Source organism: Alligator mississippiensis, chromosome 1 (genome assembly GCF_030867095.1).
Source record: "Alligator mississippiensis isolate rAllMis1 chromosome 1, rAllMis1, whole genome shotgun sequence".
NCBI lineage: Eukaryota > Metazoa > Chordata > Crocodylia > Alligatoridae > Alligator > Alligator mississippiensis.
Window position 1 is genome coordinate 5,427,245 of NC_081824.1, and position 17,096 is coordinate 5,444,340.

General features: G+C 48.0%; 1 protein-coding gene across 2 annotated transcripts in view; it reads right to left on the reverse strand.

Annotated features, from left to right (window-relative positions):
- ELP3 (elongator acetyltransferase complex subunit 3) overlaps positions 1–17,096 on the reverse strand; it is a 119,891-nt gene that overhangs the window by 10,860 nt on the left and 91,935 nt on the right. The window contains exons 13-15 of one of the 2 annotated variants that reach the window (XM_059728379.1): positions 12,368–12,595; positions 10,336–10,417; positions 8,056–8,527 (exon numbers count right to left, since the gene is read on the reverse strand). In XM_059728379.1, the coding sequence (XP_059584362.1) occupies positions 8,388–8,527; positions 10,336–10,417; positions 12,368–12,595 (450 nt within the window). In that variant the 3' untranslated portion in view covers positions 8,056–8,387. Of the gene's footprint in view, positions 1–8,055; positions 8,528–10,335; positions 10,418–12,367; positions 12,596–17,096 lie in introns of those variants that run through there. The other variant, XM_006260260.4, reaches the window with a different exon arrangement.

Consider the following 17,096-nt stretch of genomic DNA (forward strand, 5'->3'; position numbering starts at 1 on the left):
TTCGCTTTAAAGAAACAGCGCCCTCACGCATGCTACGCTTTAAGAAACTTGGTTCGATGGCTGTGTCCACTGCACAGCAGGCATACCACGAGCCGTATGGTGCTCGTGTCGTCCTATTTTTCAGGCTAAAAGTTTGGGAGAGTCTCCATCTAGGGCCAACAGGATATCCCAACACTTTTTTCTTGTTGCTAGATGAAACATTCACCCTCTAGCAAGGTCCCTTGGGATTCAGGCCAACTCATGAAAGCTGCCTGGGAATTCATGCTCATTTTTTCTTGATCCTGCACACCGGGCTCCACCGTCCATCAAGCAACCCTGGCACATGCAGCACCACCAGCCTCTCCTGGGCAGCTCTTCCAGCGGGCTCACCACCAGCATCACTGCCCAACACGAAGATCCCACCTCTGTGCTGACCACAGGCACCACCAGCCATGGGAGGAGTGCACTACATCCATTTAACGCTCAGTGGTTTCTTCCGAGACGTCCATCTTGTTCGCTAGCAACCAGAGTGAGATCGCTCGCTTGCTAATACGAACTGATTTGTACGGGGGTAGTACATGCAATCACAGACCAGGGGCCCGCTGTGCTAGGCGCCGTCTAAACACCAAGCGTCTTTTCCAAGAAACTTCCGATTTATGGAACAGGTCACCAAGCAGGACAGTCTTGATTTTGCTTGGTAATAATCTAGCAAGAGCTCTGCATTTCCATGCCGGTAGACAGCAGTGTCTACTAGTGTCTACTCTGAATACCTACACCAGCTAGTTCCCACCATTTACAACACTTCCTAAACGCTATTCGCTTCAAGGGTCGTCATTGGGCATCAGAAACAAAAGCAAGGGTCACCGGAGCGGGAGACATTTCTCATTGGCATTTGTCGTAGGGCAGAGGCCCAGCAAAGGATGCTGCAGTGCCAGGTGCCGTACGTACACACCTACGCGCAGACACAGAGGCAGCCTTTATCCTGCCATGCTTTCTGTCTATCCCCTTTCCTGCTTCCCAGGAATGCCAAGAGGCTTCACACCGAACAAAGAACATGGGACATGGCAGTAAAAAGGGATACTGATGTACTGAGTGTCATTACTCCCCAACTTTTCCTTGGCTGAACTTCTCTGATGAACTGGCTAATGAAACAGGCCAGTACTGCTTGAGATCGCTGGCTCTTAACATCCCCCCTGCAGAAGCCCACTGCTCCTCTCCCGTCTTCAGCCTACGAGCACTCAGGCGTAGACCGTTTCTGGCCTGTGTCCATATTAATTTTCTACTTGAGAGAACATGAATAGAAACCTGGTCTGGGGAAAAACTGATCATCTTGGTGCATAGTAATTAGCTCACAGCACACGAGCGTAGTGCCGCCAGGTCTCGCGCTCCGGAGATAAGTCTCCTACGTCACTGGAACGGAGAGCTGAGTTTACGCCTCGCTGCAGGGGGACGTGAAATAACCCTTCAAAAGGCAAGGTGTGCCAGTGCACAGGCGCAGTTATTTCCTCCATTTCCAGCTCCTGTGTTAGCTACGGATGACGCTGTTTTAAAAGGGCACTGGAGGTGGACGCTAGGGAATAACTACCGTAGAGGAGAAAGGAAGATGTGACCCAGAAACATATTGTTTTGTCCACCTGCCCCCAGAAGCGGCTGAGGTACTAGCTACCAGAGATGGAGCGAGGTGGTCTGAAGTCAGGTAGACTTCACACTAACTACCTCACTGATGGTACCCAGCTCAGCTGACTTAAATGGACTGCATCAGAGAGAGGTCAATGGTCTTCTTTCCTTCAGCGTTGATGTGTAATGCAGGTGCAGTGAATCATGGACCCAGCCTTTGGTCACAGCCACTACACTGTGAGAGAGTCTCCCCGAGAGACACCAGCCCTGTGAAGACCGCGGTGGCAGCAGGGGCTATCCAGCCTGCACGGACCCATCAAGTGACTCTGCACTGGGGGCTCTGGCATGTACTGGTTTCTAGAATTAAGGGTTTGGTCATCAAGAGTTGGGTACATCATCCCACCATTTTGCATGTAATTCTCACGTTACTCAGCAATGACCAATTAATCTATTACTGAAACGAGAGGAGGCAAGACCGACGTCTGCTCTACAATACCATCAATGTCTCGCTCAGGGTATTAAGTCAAAAAGGTATGGGTGTCTCCACTGAAACACACTGAGATTCCTATGCTTTCAACGGGTCAGAATAGGCCAATACCATCATGTTTGGACTAGCCTTGGCCTCTATAACTTGAGAACACAAGTGAAGAGCAGGTACAGTTAGTTGTATGCAGTGCAGATGTCTACTTCTGATACGAGAGAGTACCATGAGGAATATGCATAAATCCTCCCACCCACAACCCTAAACACTTGCCTGACTTCAAGCCTGCCTAACCAAGTGGCTGATTCAGTAGCGGCACGGCTCCACTGCAAGGTGTGTTCGGTTGCACATACTTCCACTGAAAAAGATGGCACCCACGATGTCAGAACCAAGTCGAGTCGTTATACCTCGATTCCCTTGTTCCTCGTGCCCTTCTGGCCAAGGTGGCCTCAGAAATGTTGACCGGAAGCCAACAGGCCTATATGGCTCTTAACTCCTCTTTCCGCCATAACCTAATCCTCATAAGCAACATCACGTTCAGATCACGTCAATGTGACGAAGTGATCAGTAAATCCAACCGCGCTTTATTGTGCATTAGCAGGTGCATCACAAACAGGTCTAGGGAGGCGATGCTTCCTCTCTATTGGAGTACTGCATTCAGTTTTGCGCACCGTACTTCAAGAGGGATGTGGATAGCCTTGCGAGGGTCCAAAGGAGGGCCACTTGGATGATTAGGGTCCTGCAGGTAAGGCCCTACGAGGAGAAATTGAGGGACCTGGATCTCTTCAGCCTCCGCAAAAGAAGGCTGAGTGGGGATCTTGTGGCTGCCTACAAATTCATCGGCGGGGGACAGCAAGGGATAGGAGATGCTCCGTTTACCAGAGCACCCCGTGGAGTAACTAGAAATAACAACCACAAACTGACGGACAGCAGATTCAGGTTAGACATCAGGAAGAACTTCTTTACGGTTAGGATTGCCAGAATCTGGAACGGGCTCCCAAGGGAGGCGGTGCTCGCCCCTACTATGGGGGTCTTCAAGAGGAGACTGGACAAGCACCTGGCTGGGGTCGTCTGACCCCAGTGCTCTTTCCTGCCTGGGGCAGGGGGTTGGGCTCGATGACCTGCCGAGGTCCTTTCCAACCCTAACATCTATGAACCCCAGAGTCAGCTCCATCCTGGTCTCACCGCAGACGTCTGGACATGGGTAACGTCCACCTTTGATAGGCGCCTTATGACCGTACCTGCAGAGTGGCACGTTGTATTACATGGGACTTGGAGCAACTTGTCAGAAACTGCCATTTCAAAACCACTTTCCTGACAGGAGGGAACAGGAAGAAATGGCCAAAAAAAGGGAAAGCATTACTTTCTTTTAGATTTCACAGCTAGAAACAAAGGTTACAAAACTTCTGAAGAAAAGACGACCTAAACTCAGAGAGAGTTTGGAACAGGCTAGCGGCTGAAAGCAAACCGCTTTAATCTAGCAGCAGCATCCAGTGCTGCTCCGACAGCTTACACCAACCCAGCACCGAGTTAAGGGGCACCGGTGGTTAGTAGAAGCATGAGAACTGCTGTACGGGCACAGACTAGAGATCCTCCCACCCCAAATCCTGGTCTCTACCGGTGGTGCGTTTCCTTTAAAACAATGCCAGGGTTGCATGCAATTAATGTCCGCTGTGCTTTGATCAGCAAGGACGCTACAAAGCAGAATGCTTCTGGGAAGAAAAGCACTCCCGAAGCCGCCCCTAGATGCACATTTTCCATTGCACAAGGCTCCTCTGAAAAGGAGAGAAAAACATTGCCCTCATTTGTTTTTCCAGTGCCGGTACAGCGCAAGGCTGCTGTATTTTAAAGATAAAGGTATCAAGTCCCTTAATTTTGCCGGTCACCCGTTTCTATGAAAGCTCAGGCAATTATAAAGCAATGACCTGAATCTCACTGATCCTGCTTATTGTAAACTGCAATAAGCAGTAACTGAAATAGTGACATCAATCAGAATTAATCCAGTTTCTAGTTAGAAGAAAAATCAAGTGCTCACGCTCTATGAATTTATTTATCCACGTTAGGAGGCTCGGATCATTTAGGTAAGTAAACAAGCAGGACTTCCAACGCTGACCAAGATACACTCATCAGATTTCTTAGCTCCATTGGCTTATAATCACTCCGCAGCCGAATTTTAATGACAATCCCGTGATTTTGTCGGGCCTTGTAGAAGCAAAATCTCCTCTGAGATTCCTGCGATGAGCTAGGAAGGCGCTTTTGTGCCTGCCTCTGCGTTGCTGTTTATAGCCCGTTATTTCCTATGGAGTTAGAGCAAAAAGAGCCAGTTCAGGGAAATTAAGCAGGAAAAGCAGTCAGGAGGCCTCAATGGAACAACAGGAAAACTGTTAAATGGGAAAGAGCCTCTCTTATCCAGGCCGGTCCAGACTAAGAATGGCTTAACCTTCGCCACGGCTAACACTACGATGAGAGGACACCAAAGCCCCAGAGGATATTAGCCTGGGGAAAAGGAAGGGCCGAAAAGGTGCGTCAGCTCCCACAGGCTGACGGAGGCAGGGTCTTTGGCGAGCTGGTTGTAACTGGAGGTGCCGAGCCCACGAGACCCGTTAGGTTTCACGGCTAGCGACGGAGATGGGAAAGGACTGGGATGCAAGGTGCCACCCCAAAGAGGAGTGAAGACAAAGGCCTGTCTCGAGGAAGGGGTGCGCTTGGCAATAACTACTTCTCGGAAGGGGTGACCTACCCAGGGGCCACGAAAGCATCCTCTCTGTAAAAGAGAATACGTGAATACACGTTTGAAGCTGCCTGGAAGGAGACTGTTGCTATAAATTCAGCAACAAGACACAAATATCCTCGCTCCTGCTGAGAGAAACTGCTTTGCCAGGATATAAGTACTTTAACCTATGGACAACGGGGAGACAATGAATGGAGATTTATTGGGTTTTGTTTTTGTCTGAGAAGGAAAAATAAGTACTCCAGCCAGGTAAGCAAAATCAGCGCAGGGCAGGAACATACACACGCAATTACAAATGCTGATAGAAAAGCAGACAGTTTAGCTCACACCTCCCAGGAGCTCTGCAATAATGGATTGATGCCTCAGGGGTCTACCACTCACATACCCAAGCCTGCATACTAATATACTGCTCACATCAGAAGAGTAGAAAGGCAGCACTCATGCAGAAAATTACCTTAAATGAGCAAAGGCTCCATAATAAACAAATCCCTCGCTTTCTGTACTCAGCTCTTTGCTGTCGGGTGTGGGGGCACTCCCTTCCTTCCTGCTCCGGACACAGCGCGTGCTTCTGGCTCACAGCACAAACCTTGCAGAGGGACACAAAACCACCCTGGTTTTGGGAATGCTTAATTCTGCCTGGTTTGGCTGAATGTCTAACACCAGATCACGACCGAGGGATTGCATCTCTTCCAATCGCCACCCTGCCAGGAGGAAAGCATCACAACGGCGGGGAGCGTCTGGCACTGCTGGATGACCCGAGGCTCAGAATAGTCTATTATCGAGGATGGGAATACAGAATTAGTGACACCACTTCGCTTCCCCTGCCCCTGCACCCCACAGCAAATGAAGCGAGTAAAAATGGCAAACGAGGGGCACGAGGCAGGCTGTTGCTCACCAACGTAGTTTGGCTGCACCCCCTGCCTCGCTGCCTCTCCGCACGGCCAGGTGTTCGAGACAGGGCCTGGGATTTGCACCATGCACTTTTTAGGCACTGAGGAAAGCAGCAGTTGTACGCGTTGTACGTGCTGTACTGTCTCCCTCACGTTCAGCAGTTGCACGTGCCTGACAGCCAAAAAAACTTCCTACAAAAGAGCACCAGTCAAACTTGGATGCTTTAAGTACAGCAGGAAAAACAAAAAGTTTCAGGAAAGTCTCCAGTGAGAAATTCAGACAGAATTTTCCACAGCATAAAACCTAACACAGGCTGCAGATGGGAAGGGATCCAGATATGTGGTCCGCGTTACTGGTAGGGATCCCTGTCCAACCTGCAAATATTTCAGATCTCTGCCTAGCGATAAGTCTCTCTGGACGACTCTCACATGGATGCCAGGTCACAAATGTGCACCGTGGGAGCGATGCAGGAGCAGGAAGGTAAGCAGAGCGCTTCTTCTACCAAGCCAAGACAAGGAGGTTTCAAGGGACAACACTCTGTTCTTGCCTAAAAACAGCGTTTGTAAGTGGGGACTCTTCCACACGTAGGTTGTGGGTTACGTACTGGTAAAAAACAACGGGCTGAGGGGTATCCCATTCAGGTTGTAAAAATGACAACGAAGACTTCTATCCTCAAACCCTGAAAAGAAAAACAAGACAATCTCTTAATGCCTGGATTTGTGAGAACGATCACGATGCAACAGCAAAGTAAGGATGTGGGTGGGCAGGAACAGAGAGGCACTCAGTGGAGAGCAGTGTGGACCTTTTGTTTCAGCTGGATCTCCTATCTGAGGACAGACGCAGAACGGGAGGCAGAGGAAACGAAAAGTCAGCTGCTGCCGTTATTACCGCACGCGTTTGGTCTAATGGATTCTGGATTTCTAGAACAAGTGCCTGCCCCAGACTTGATTCCTGTATGGCAGAGCTCCCAGGAGACCTCTCCTCCTGCTCGGCCTTCCCCTGCCCAACGCAGCAAAAGTTGTTGTTGCTACCGACACCGAGGGAAAACCCTGAAGAGTTGGGGTCCAAAAGAGAGGCTGTATCCGCGCCCTCCTCACACCTACTCTAGTCCTTGTAGATTGATCAGCTGTATTTAAAAAATATCTAGCAAGGATGGTTAAGCAGTGGGGAAAAAACATCTTATCAAGAGAAGTGGCTTTAGTGGACTAGACTCTACACCATCTGAATTCCAAAAACCAACAGCGGCTCTTTCAAAAACATACGTTTTCGCTCCACCGGAAGTCGTGGGATTCCCGGATATCACGCTCTGACCCGCGCTACACAGGCAGATGAGATGATCTAGGCCTTTCTGGGCTTAGATTAGCGGTCTAATCTAATTCTGCAGACCAAAGAATCACAGGCTCGTATCAATTGCTGCCCCCTTTCAGTGTCTGCATCAAAAGGGTGCCTTACCAGTACAGCGCCCGCTCCAAGTTAGTGCTGATTCTTAACACTTCAAAGGGAAAACTCATCAAACACTTCAGAGCCGTCCGCAGTAATTATACTACAGCAGCAAGGATGGATTTCACTCTGGCTCTTCCACATCTCTCACCAGTCGCCTTCTAGCAAAAGAGATCAGTTGCAAGTACTCAAACACGAGGCACTTGGTCCTCCAACCTGTCTATTTTGGGCTGCTTTTTCTCTTACAAGTAACGATTACCTGCAGCATTTCTATAAACGAGGGACCAGAAGTGCAGGCGTGCTCTCAACGAACCCTAACGAAGCCTCTCACTCCTGACCAGCACGGCTTCAAGCTTCAGTCCTGGGCCTCTTCCAAGGGCGTTCTGGCAGCCAGCAATCGCCGAACCCAGTCTGGGAAGCAGCTTCTAGGAAGAACTACGAAGGAGCAACCACCCAAGTAACAAACTGCTTCTCGACTGACTTGGAGGCTAATCACACAAGCAACTTGCAATGGGAACAGGTGTTTGCATGCACCCCGGAACTGTTCCCTTTGATCCAAGGGGAGCCCAGTTTCTCTTACTATCAGATATTGTTTCTTATAACTGAATTTAGTGCTGGTGTCAAACCGCAGATTTGCTTTAATGGCATGCCAAGTCTTCTGCTTATCCCCAAAGTACCTACAGCAAGGACTGCTGTAGGTGCCGTGTCTTTCCCGCACCCAACATGACAGGGAGGATCCAGCATGCTCCACGAGGACCACCACTAGGACGGGGAGCAAATTCCTCCTTTATCAACATGGCACAGTAAGTCTTTGTACCTTGCCAGGAGGCTATAAAAAGGGATGCACACTTAAAAATTGTTCTTAAAAGATAGACCCTAAAAGAAATATAAAACCTGCGGGGGGGCGGTAAATGCACAGTCCTGGGCATTTATTATTGCTTGAGCAGGACAAGAAAGTTTGGGAAAATACCAGAGCAAACATTTGGTAGAGGGACAGGAGGGGAGAGCAGGAAGGGGACAACATCAAGAACAGAATTATACCATTAACAAGACAGACTTGAGAAACATTTTCAGAGGGCGTTCACAGCCGACAGCTCCTCTCTGGACACCAGTCAACATTTTCCTGCACACGCTGACAACCTCAAACAACAGGCTCCCAGGCTGGTTTCAAATGGTTCGCTGGATTTTCAAAATTAGAGAAAGGAGAGTTAATCCACTCTAACGCAAAGTGGAATTCTGGCTGCACTTTTATCCAAGATAAAACCCAACGGGAGAATTAAAATTCATTTGATGATATTTCCCAGGTAACAGCTGGAAAGCACCTGTTCTTCGCAGATGCTTTAGCCTTTTCTTGTGTTGACGCACTGCACAGTACTGAATTCTGCACCCTGGAAGAATGAGCATATATGCTGCTTAATACAATTGCACGTTCTGCTCTATAAGCAGCAGGAAAACAACCTCTACAAATGCATTCATTTGCAAGTGAAGCTGTAGTATTGTCCTGTTCCTCGAGGAAAAAAAAAAATTTAATTCAGTTCACTCAGATACATCCTAAATGAGTAAACATTAGTGTTGGAACGAATCGCTTTATTAATAATTACTGCTCCTCTTATTCTCAACCTTGTCTTCTTTTGTACAAACAAATTGCCGCTGCTCTCCCTCCAAAAGCTCCATCAGAGCAGGAGCCAGCAAGACTGAGAGCTGGCAAACAGTTGACGAACAGGAGGAAATACATTCTTAGCCCCCCAAGCCTCCTCTTTGCCAGGAGGAGCCTGCCATGGACACTTGGCACTAACACGTGAAAACTCACGCTCCAAAACTGCAGCATCAATGGAGACAGAAGATGCCGGGTGCCTGGAAAGGGGCTGCGCTTAGTCCTGAGACCGTCCAAGTCTGATCTTTCAGCTAACGGTAACCGGCAATCCCGAGCCCCCTCTCCTCCTTCCACTGTGATCTCTTGTTGTCTTAAATATTTCCACAGCCCTCTTTTTTCCATGCCATCCTAATTCTAGTGTTTTCAGACGGCTGAAAAGGGAAGTGACAGGCCATATTTTAGAGCAGCTTGGGGGGGGATCGCGCCCAGAAAAAGTCTGCCACTGTAGTTACCCCAAGGAACCCTCTTAAAATAGACGCCACTTCTTCCAGCAAGAGTGCTATTGCCAGCACAGCCTGCTGGTTTCCTGAACGAAATCAGCTACGCTCGCAAAACCTCCTTTATGCAGCTATGTAAAGGATTTTGCCAGCATAAATACGTTACCAAAATAAGTAATTATCATGCCCCTAATGCGCTGGATTTCCAGTGCAGACATGCCCTTTTCTTCACACAGGTCACCGAGCAGCTGCTATTATTTTTAGTCGGTGCTCAGCTGGGCTTTCAATGCGGCACCTCGGAAATGAAATGGGACAAGCAGTCAGTCTCCTGTCCAGCTCCCATGCCTGCGATGAGGCTTAATTTATTTTAGAAGCAGTTGACAATCAGGATGGCTGCAGCTCCACCAAGGCCCTAAAATGGACATCTGTCATTTTTAACCATTCTCAGGATCTGGAAAACTACCCTGAGAAAAGCCAGGCTGAGACTGGATACAGGGAAGGAGATATTGGAAACAGCATTCTGCACAGAAAGCAGAGGTCATGCAGCCCACCCCTGCAGGTTTCTTCTAGAACAGCATGTCTCATCCCAAAAGTGGGTTGCAAGAATATACAAAAAGGATGCAGGGGGAAAAAAAAAAGGATTCTCCTTTAAAGGAGAAAATCAGGGGAAACTGTGGCTTTTCCCTTGCAGGCTGGCAGTGTTTCAGCCTGTAAGGGGCTGCCTGGGGCACCCCATGCCCCACACACCCACCTCCTGCTCCACACACTGGGGGCAACGGGTCAGGAGTGGGGGGCACTGGGTCAGGACTGGCCATCAATGTTTACAAATGGGTCCTGGTACAAAAAAGGTCGAGAACCACTGGGCTAGGAGTAGGCTCTTTCATTCAGCATCCCCTCCAGAACATACCTTCACCGAACACAGCGTGCGATAAGCAACGATGTGATCGATGCGGTCTTCCTTGAGAGATCATCCTGTAGCTCACTGTATTTCATTCTTAGAAAGCGTTTTCTGGTGTTCATTTTCCCCGTTATAACACATGTTCACAGCACTAGTGCAAAATCCACCGGAATTCGTTTTCACATGAACACTATGAAGCAACGATACCTGAAATGACAGCAATTTTCCGTGCGCCGTGCTCCTCTTTGGCTATCCGTTCTGCTTCCTCCATCAGCAACATACCAAATCCCTAGAAGGGGAGGTGCGAAAGAGGAAAGAAAATATAAAGTTTGTTCAGAAAACAGAACTAAGGTCATCATTTCAGCCCAAAGACAGAGAACGATAACTATGCAAGGGAAAGCAAACTGATAACCACTGGAGAAGCACGCTACAGAGGGGAGCTACACCGAACTTTAAAATGGCAAGGGGCTCAGCATTTCTTCCAACAAATGGAAATGACTTGTAGGTAACTTCAGTGTCTGGCACCACTTTTGTGTAGGTTAAAAACCAGGCTAAAACCACCGATTCACAGAAGCTGGTACAAGACACCCGAAACTACCTGGTGGAAAAAGACTGCCACACCGAAATTCCCCATGTGCCACAAGAATTAATTAAAACGCAGAACTTCGTTGCCTCCTTGTGCGTTTGTGCACTGCGCAGCACAGCGCGAGAGCTGCTGGAAACAAACAGAACAGTTTTCTGTGACAAGGAACAAGTCCCTCCGGCCCCAATTTGGCAACTACAGCCTGAGAAAAGACAAAGGAATGAATTCATCTCTAACAATCGGATGCAGAAATCGCGCTCTGATCTCAGTTCACGTTTCCCTGACAGGGTGTGAGCAATGGCAGAGGTGGAATTGAAGAGTATGCGATTTAAATTTTAAAAGCGTAAGACTTTTAAGAAACGCTTAAAATCTTCAGCCTAACGCGTTCTCCTAATGGCACATCGCACGCACCAGGTGTGCTACGATTCAGGAATGAGAGAAATGTTTTTTGCCAAGTCCAGACTGCTTTCAAAGTAGCACAGTGCACATTTCTACACTGCGCGTTAGTGCATCATACGCCATGAAATCTCAATTTCTGGCCTATTTTAATTTGTGCTTGGCTCAACTCGATTGATTTTTCTTTCCCTTTGCTTTTTACTTATGACGGCCAGTTTCCCTACCCTCGGTTTGAAATGTTAATTATCTCATAGTGGAACCATTCATTCTCTTTCAAGTCTGCTGCCTTATGGCCCTGATCATGGCTGTCAAGCAACGTGCTGCATCCTAATGCATACATCCAGGGAAGGATTAATAAAAATAAAATGTAATTTAAAACAACATCAGCCCCGAAGGCTTCTGGCACAAAGAATAAATAGATGGAGTTTCTGAAGCTTGATCAAACTCTACTACTGCAAGACCAAGCTCACACTCTTCCCACATTAAGTCATAACATGGTACACGTAGAGGGGCAACACAAGTATTTTTCATGAGAAAGGCACCATAGTGAAGCGCGCTTCCTTTTTACCCGGATCTTCCTATTGTTAGGGACACGTGCAATAGGTTTGCAATCACTAAGACTAGAAAAAACATTTACTGAAGAGCCCCGCCAATCATTCAAGCAGATAGAAATTTCTCCAAGACAAATCTCAAACTGAAATTTCCTATTTTTGGTTGTAATGAGGTGCTTGACAAATAGCCCCCTTGACATAGAGAGCTGCAGAAGGTTTTACATTCTACTCGATGAATGGTTTTAGATTTCAGTACCAAAACCCATCTCTCAAGCTGGATGAGATTATTAGAAAAGACATAAAATCAGGAACTAATGTTTCCCTTTAGTTTTGATTTTACCTAACGTGGAGCATTTTATAAGGTAGAAGCAGAACTGATGGTGTTTAATATCTAAATGCTGAATTAGTATCAGGAGCCTATACTGGATAAGCATACAGCAATACCAGTAAAGTATAATCATACTCCTTCAATCGTAATATAGCCACGATTGGGTCCATCTAGACAGAATTCAGTGGTGGCAGGATTTTTACCTATTAAAGACAAGATGGAGAACAAATTCAAATCCTGGTTGTGCTGTAGTAGGTTATGAGCAAAATAACCGAACTGATTGCTACCGGGCAGTTCAAAGATCGACATTTTTTTCTTCCTTCCTGATCACAGACGTGGTGAGGATAGGACACGAACAGAAGTAACAATTTCTTGGTCTACCTGATGCTGAAATTTGGAAGGATCCCGACTGCTCACTGGAACCACGCTGCCGTAGACGTGCAGCTCTCGAACGATGGAAACACCTCCCTTCAGCTCAGGTCTGAACGACTCCTCTGAACACTTCCGCAGTCGCAGAAGGCCAACCAGAATATCCTGCTCTGGGTCTTCATAAGACAGGAAGGTCTCCCAGCCACCATTAGCCACGTAATCTCTTCGAACTAATTCAATCTGTTCCAAGACAACAAGGTTTGGGAGAGGAAAAGGGAAACAAAAACAATAAGAAAAAGCTTGTTACAAATAATTGGTCCACACGTTGAATAGAGCAAAGCCAATTTCGTGGATTCATAAACTCTTATGGTTCAGAAAAAACATAAATTGCTTTCTCAAAGCCCATTTTAATTTTAGATGGATTTTAGCAGCAGAGATAAAAACTGATGGAGCTATTCTTGCCTCTCTCCTACAGATGAAGTATGCATCATACACAGTTGCTCTTCACTGCTGAATACTTCCATCTACAAAGGGGTTATCACCCATGTACCAGTAAGGTGGAAATGGATGAATGGATCTCTGGAAACTTCACTTACTGCAAGGACGGCACGGCCAGCAGCAATCCACGGGCCAACCTTGGGTCTGAAGCATCTAAGAACAAATTCAGATCTGACTACAAGAGTTCTTGCTTTGGCTTCACCCTTGCTCCAGGTCTGATTTGGGTCCTTTCTGCCATTGCGGTGGGAAGAAACAATCCCGAGTCAGCTACATCTAGGTCTCCTCGCAGCAACAAGCATGAATCAGTGTCTTCCAGCGACTGTGCCCTCATTTATCCAGTGCCTTTCATCCGTACAGATTCAGACAGACTTTGCAAACATTACTGAATCACAAGCATAGAAGAGCCTGGCTTTTCCCACATCCACTTTTCTACCAGGTTGTTCCTCACATCAGTAGCTCTGTTCAGTCTGCTCTCAAAAGGTTCAAGCAATGGGCTTCAGGTTTGTTCCCCTGAATTCCCACAACATGTCCTCTTTTTGATAGCATGATGCTTGGAAAAACCCCCACTAACTCCAGGCTTGATCGAGCCATGGAAGAGTCTGCCACCTCGGTTCTCCATGCCACAATGGGGTCTGTTTATGGAGCGCAAAATTAGATTGGTCTTTCATTTATTAAACAGACAGGGTACACTTCACCCCAGACTGAAGTGTAGCTCTGTATAAGAGTTGAAATAACTTGTGCACAGAATTGTCCCATGTTTCTACTACTAACACAACCCAAGAAGGCTGGCTGGGAGTCCTGGGACAGCTGACCCTTGTGCTGGCAGCACTACTGTTATTTACCTGCTAACTGTTCAGAAGAGTTTCCCAAAATGAAAGAGGACAAGGTATTTACAACAGAAGACCAATAACCTGCAAACAGCATCATGCAGACAGACCCTACGTGGATCTACCTGACTGCAGGAATGGAGCCTAAAGACCTACTCATTAAGCAGGGGTTAGTAACTCACAGCTATAGGAAGGAGTCAGAAAGCACTGGTAACGCAGCTAGACCAAGAGATTTTGAAATCTGTGACCCCTGAGGCTTCCTGATGAATGAAATGCAGTAACATGGAGAAAACTCTCTCTCTTTTGTTTTCTAGAAAGGCCTGGCTGCTCCATTATACCTCACGCTGTTCAAACGCAAGCAGCCCTTGCCCTGAAGGACATGATAGCTAAATACAAAACGACAGAGCTCGGGAGAGAAAACAGGATTATAAAAATCTCCAGCTGCATCGGGGTTTTATACAATGCTCATTTTCACATCTCAGCATATGCCAGATGTATCAGACCTGCACAGCAAAGTCCCTCGGTCCCACAGTCGTCTGTCCTGTCCCCTTCCACAAGTACAGGGTCTGCCATAGATCTATACTTTATGTATTATAGGAAATGGGCCTGATGGCTCCAGGAACAGTAAAAGGATACAGAGCTTGTTTCCAAATTGCCGACATGCGCCTGACAAGCTAGCGTGGACTATCTGAATGGCCGTTTAGGAAATGGGTTGGCGGGTTTCAATCTGTTAATCTGTTTCCCAGTGCCCGTGGGAAAAAGAAACTCCTGACACTAATAATCCTGACAGCAGTAACTGGCAAGTGGTTTATACAGACTGAACCACTGAAGCCACATCTTCGCTGCAAACAAGCTGTGTTTTCAGACTGCTACAGCTATTTCTATGTAGAGTCCCAGCAGAGCTATGGCATGGTCAATTTTTATAGATTCATAGATGTTAGGGTCAGAAGGGACCTCAATAGATCATCTAGTCCGACCCCCTGCATAGGCAGGAAAGAGTGCTGGGTCTAGATGACCCCAGCTAGATGCATATCCAACCTCCTCTTGAAGACCCCCAGGGTAGGGGAGAGCACCACCTCCCTTGGGAGCCCGTTCCAGACCTTGGCCACTCGAACTGTGAAGAAGTTCTTCCTAATGTCCAGTCTAAATCTGCTCTCTGCTAGCTTGTGGTCATTATTTCTTGTAACCCCCGGGGGCGCCTTGGTGAGTAAAGCCTCACCAATTCCCTTCTGTGCCCCCGTGATGAACTTATAGGCAGCCACAAGGTCGCCTCTCAACCTTCTCTTGCGGAGGCTGAAGAGGTCCAGGTGCCCCAGTGTCTCCTCGTAGGGCTTGGCCTGCAAGCTCTTAACCATACGAGTTGCCCTTCTCTGGACCCTCTCCAGGTTATCCGCATCCTTCTTGAAGTGCAGCGCCCAGAATTGCATGCAGTACTCCAACTGCGATCTGACCAGCGCCCGATAGAGGGGAAGTATCACCTCCTTGGATCTGTTCGTCATGCATCTGCTGATGCACGATAAAGTGCCATTGGCTTTTCTGATGGCTTCGTCACACTGCCGACTCATGTTCATCGTGGAGTCCACTAGGACTCCAAGATCCCTTCCCGCTTCCGTGCCACCCAGCAGGTCATTCCCTAGGCTGTAGGTGTGCTGGACATTTTTCCTCCCTAGGTGCAGCACTTTGCATTTCTCCTTGTTGAACTGCATCCTGTTGTTTTCTGCCCACTTGTCTAACCTGTCCAGGTCTGCTTGTAGCTGTTCCCTGCCCTCCGACGTGTCCACTTCTCCCCACAGTTTTGTGTCATCCACAGACTTGGACAGAGTACACTTCACTCCCTCGTCCAAGTCACTGATGAAGACATTAAAGAGTATCGGTCCCAGGATTGAGCCCTGCGGGACCCCACTGCCCACACCCTTCCAGGTTGAGACCGACCCATCCACCACGACTCTCTGGATGCGACCCTCTAGCCAATTCGCCACCCACCGGACTGTGTAGTCATCCCAGTCACAGCCTCTTAACTTGTTCAGCAGTATGGGGTGGGATACCGTATCGAAGTCCTTCCTGAAGTCTAAGTATACGACATCCACCCCTCCTCCTGTGTCCAGGCGTTTCGTAACCTGGTCATAAAAAGAGACTAGATTGGTCAGGCACGATCTGCCTGCTACGAACCCATGCTGGTTTCGCCTCAGCAGAATTTGTCCTGCCGGGCTCTCGCAAATGTGAGCCTTGATAATTTTTTCAAAGACTTTGCCTAGGATGGAGGTGAGACTGACTGGCCTGTAGTTGCCCGGGTCCTCCTTCCTCCCCTTCTTGAAAATGGGGACCACATTGGCCCTTTTCCAGTCCTCCGGGACCTGGCCCGTGCGCCACAAGTGTTCAAATATTCCCGCCAGTGGCTCTGCAATGATGTCGGCCAGTGCCTTCAGCACCCTCAGATGGAGCCCATCCGGGCCTGCCGACTTAAAGGCATCCAGTTCTTCCAAATGACTCTGCACCATCTCAGGGTCTACGCATGGCAGTCTGGTGCCCTGCTGTTGTCTCTCTACAATCCCATGGCGAGACTTGTCTTGCCCCTCGTTTAGGAACACTAAGGCAAAGAACTCGTTGAGGAGTTCAGCCTTGTCCCCCCTGTCTGTCACCAATTGCTTTTGCCCATTCAGTAGGGGTCCTATTCTGCCCTGGGCCTTTCTTTTCCTCCCTATATATCCGAAAAACAGTTCTTTGTTATCCTTAACTTGGGATGCCATCCTCAGCTCCATGGTAGCTTTGGCCTTTATAACTGCCTCCCTACAACTGCGAGCTGAGGCGGTATACTCCTCTTTAGTAATCCCTCCGTTTCCACTGCTTATATGCCCGCCTTTTTGCCCTTAGGCTGCTCTGGATTTCTCTGCTCAGCCAGGGAAGCCTCTTGGCCCCTTTCCGCACTTTCCTCTGCATTGGGATCGTCTCCCCCTGTGCCCGAAGGATAGTTTCCTTAAGGCACAGCCACCCTTCCTGGGCTCCCATCTCGCTAAATCTCTTACTCTGCAGTGTGGCATAGACTAAACGCCTGAGTTTGCTGAAGTCAGCCTTCCTAAAGTCCAGCACTTCCACCCTACTAGTTACCTGACCCACTCTACGCCTTATGATGAATTCTATTATTTGGTGGTCACTGTCCCCCAGGACAGCGTAATCTCACTGTAGTTAGTAAAGGAAATTCGAGGTGGGGATGGACTACATCGGTGGCCTCCTCTAGCTGTATCCACCTTAGGTCCGGTCTCCATCACCACGGTGTTCTTGAGTCAGTGTTGTAAGCCAGATGCAACCTATTAACCTTCAACAAAATGAATGAGATGCGTTTCCGTATTAGTTATTTTAACCACTAAAATAAATATTACTTTAGATCTACTACAACCGCCCTTTCCAAAGGAATAGTT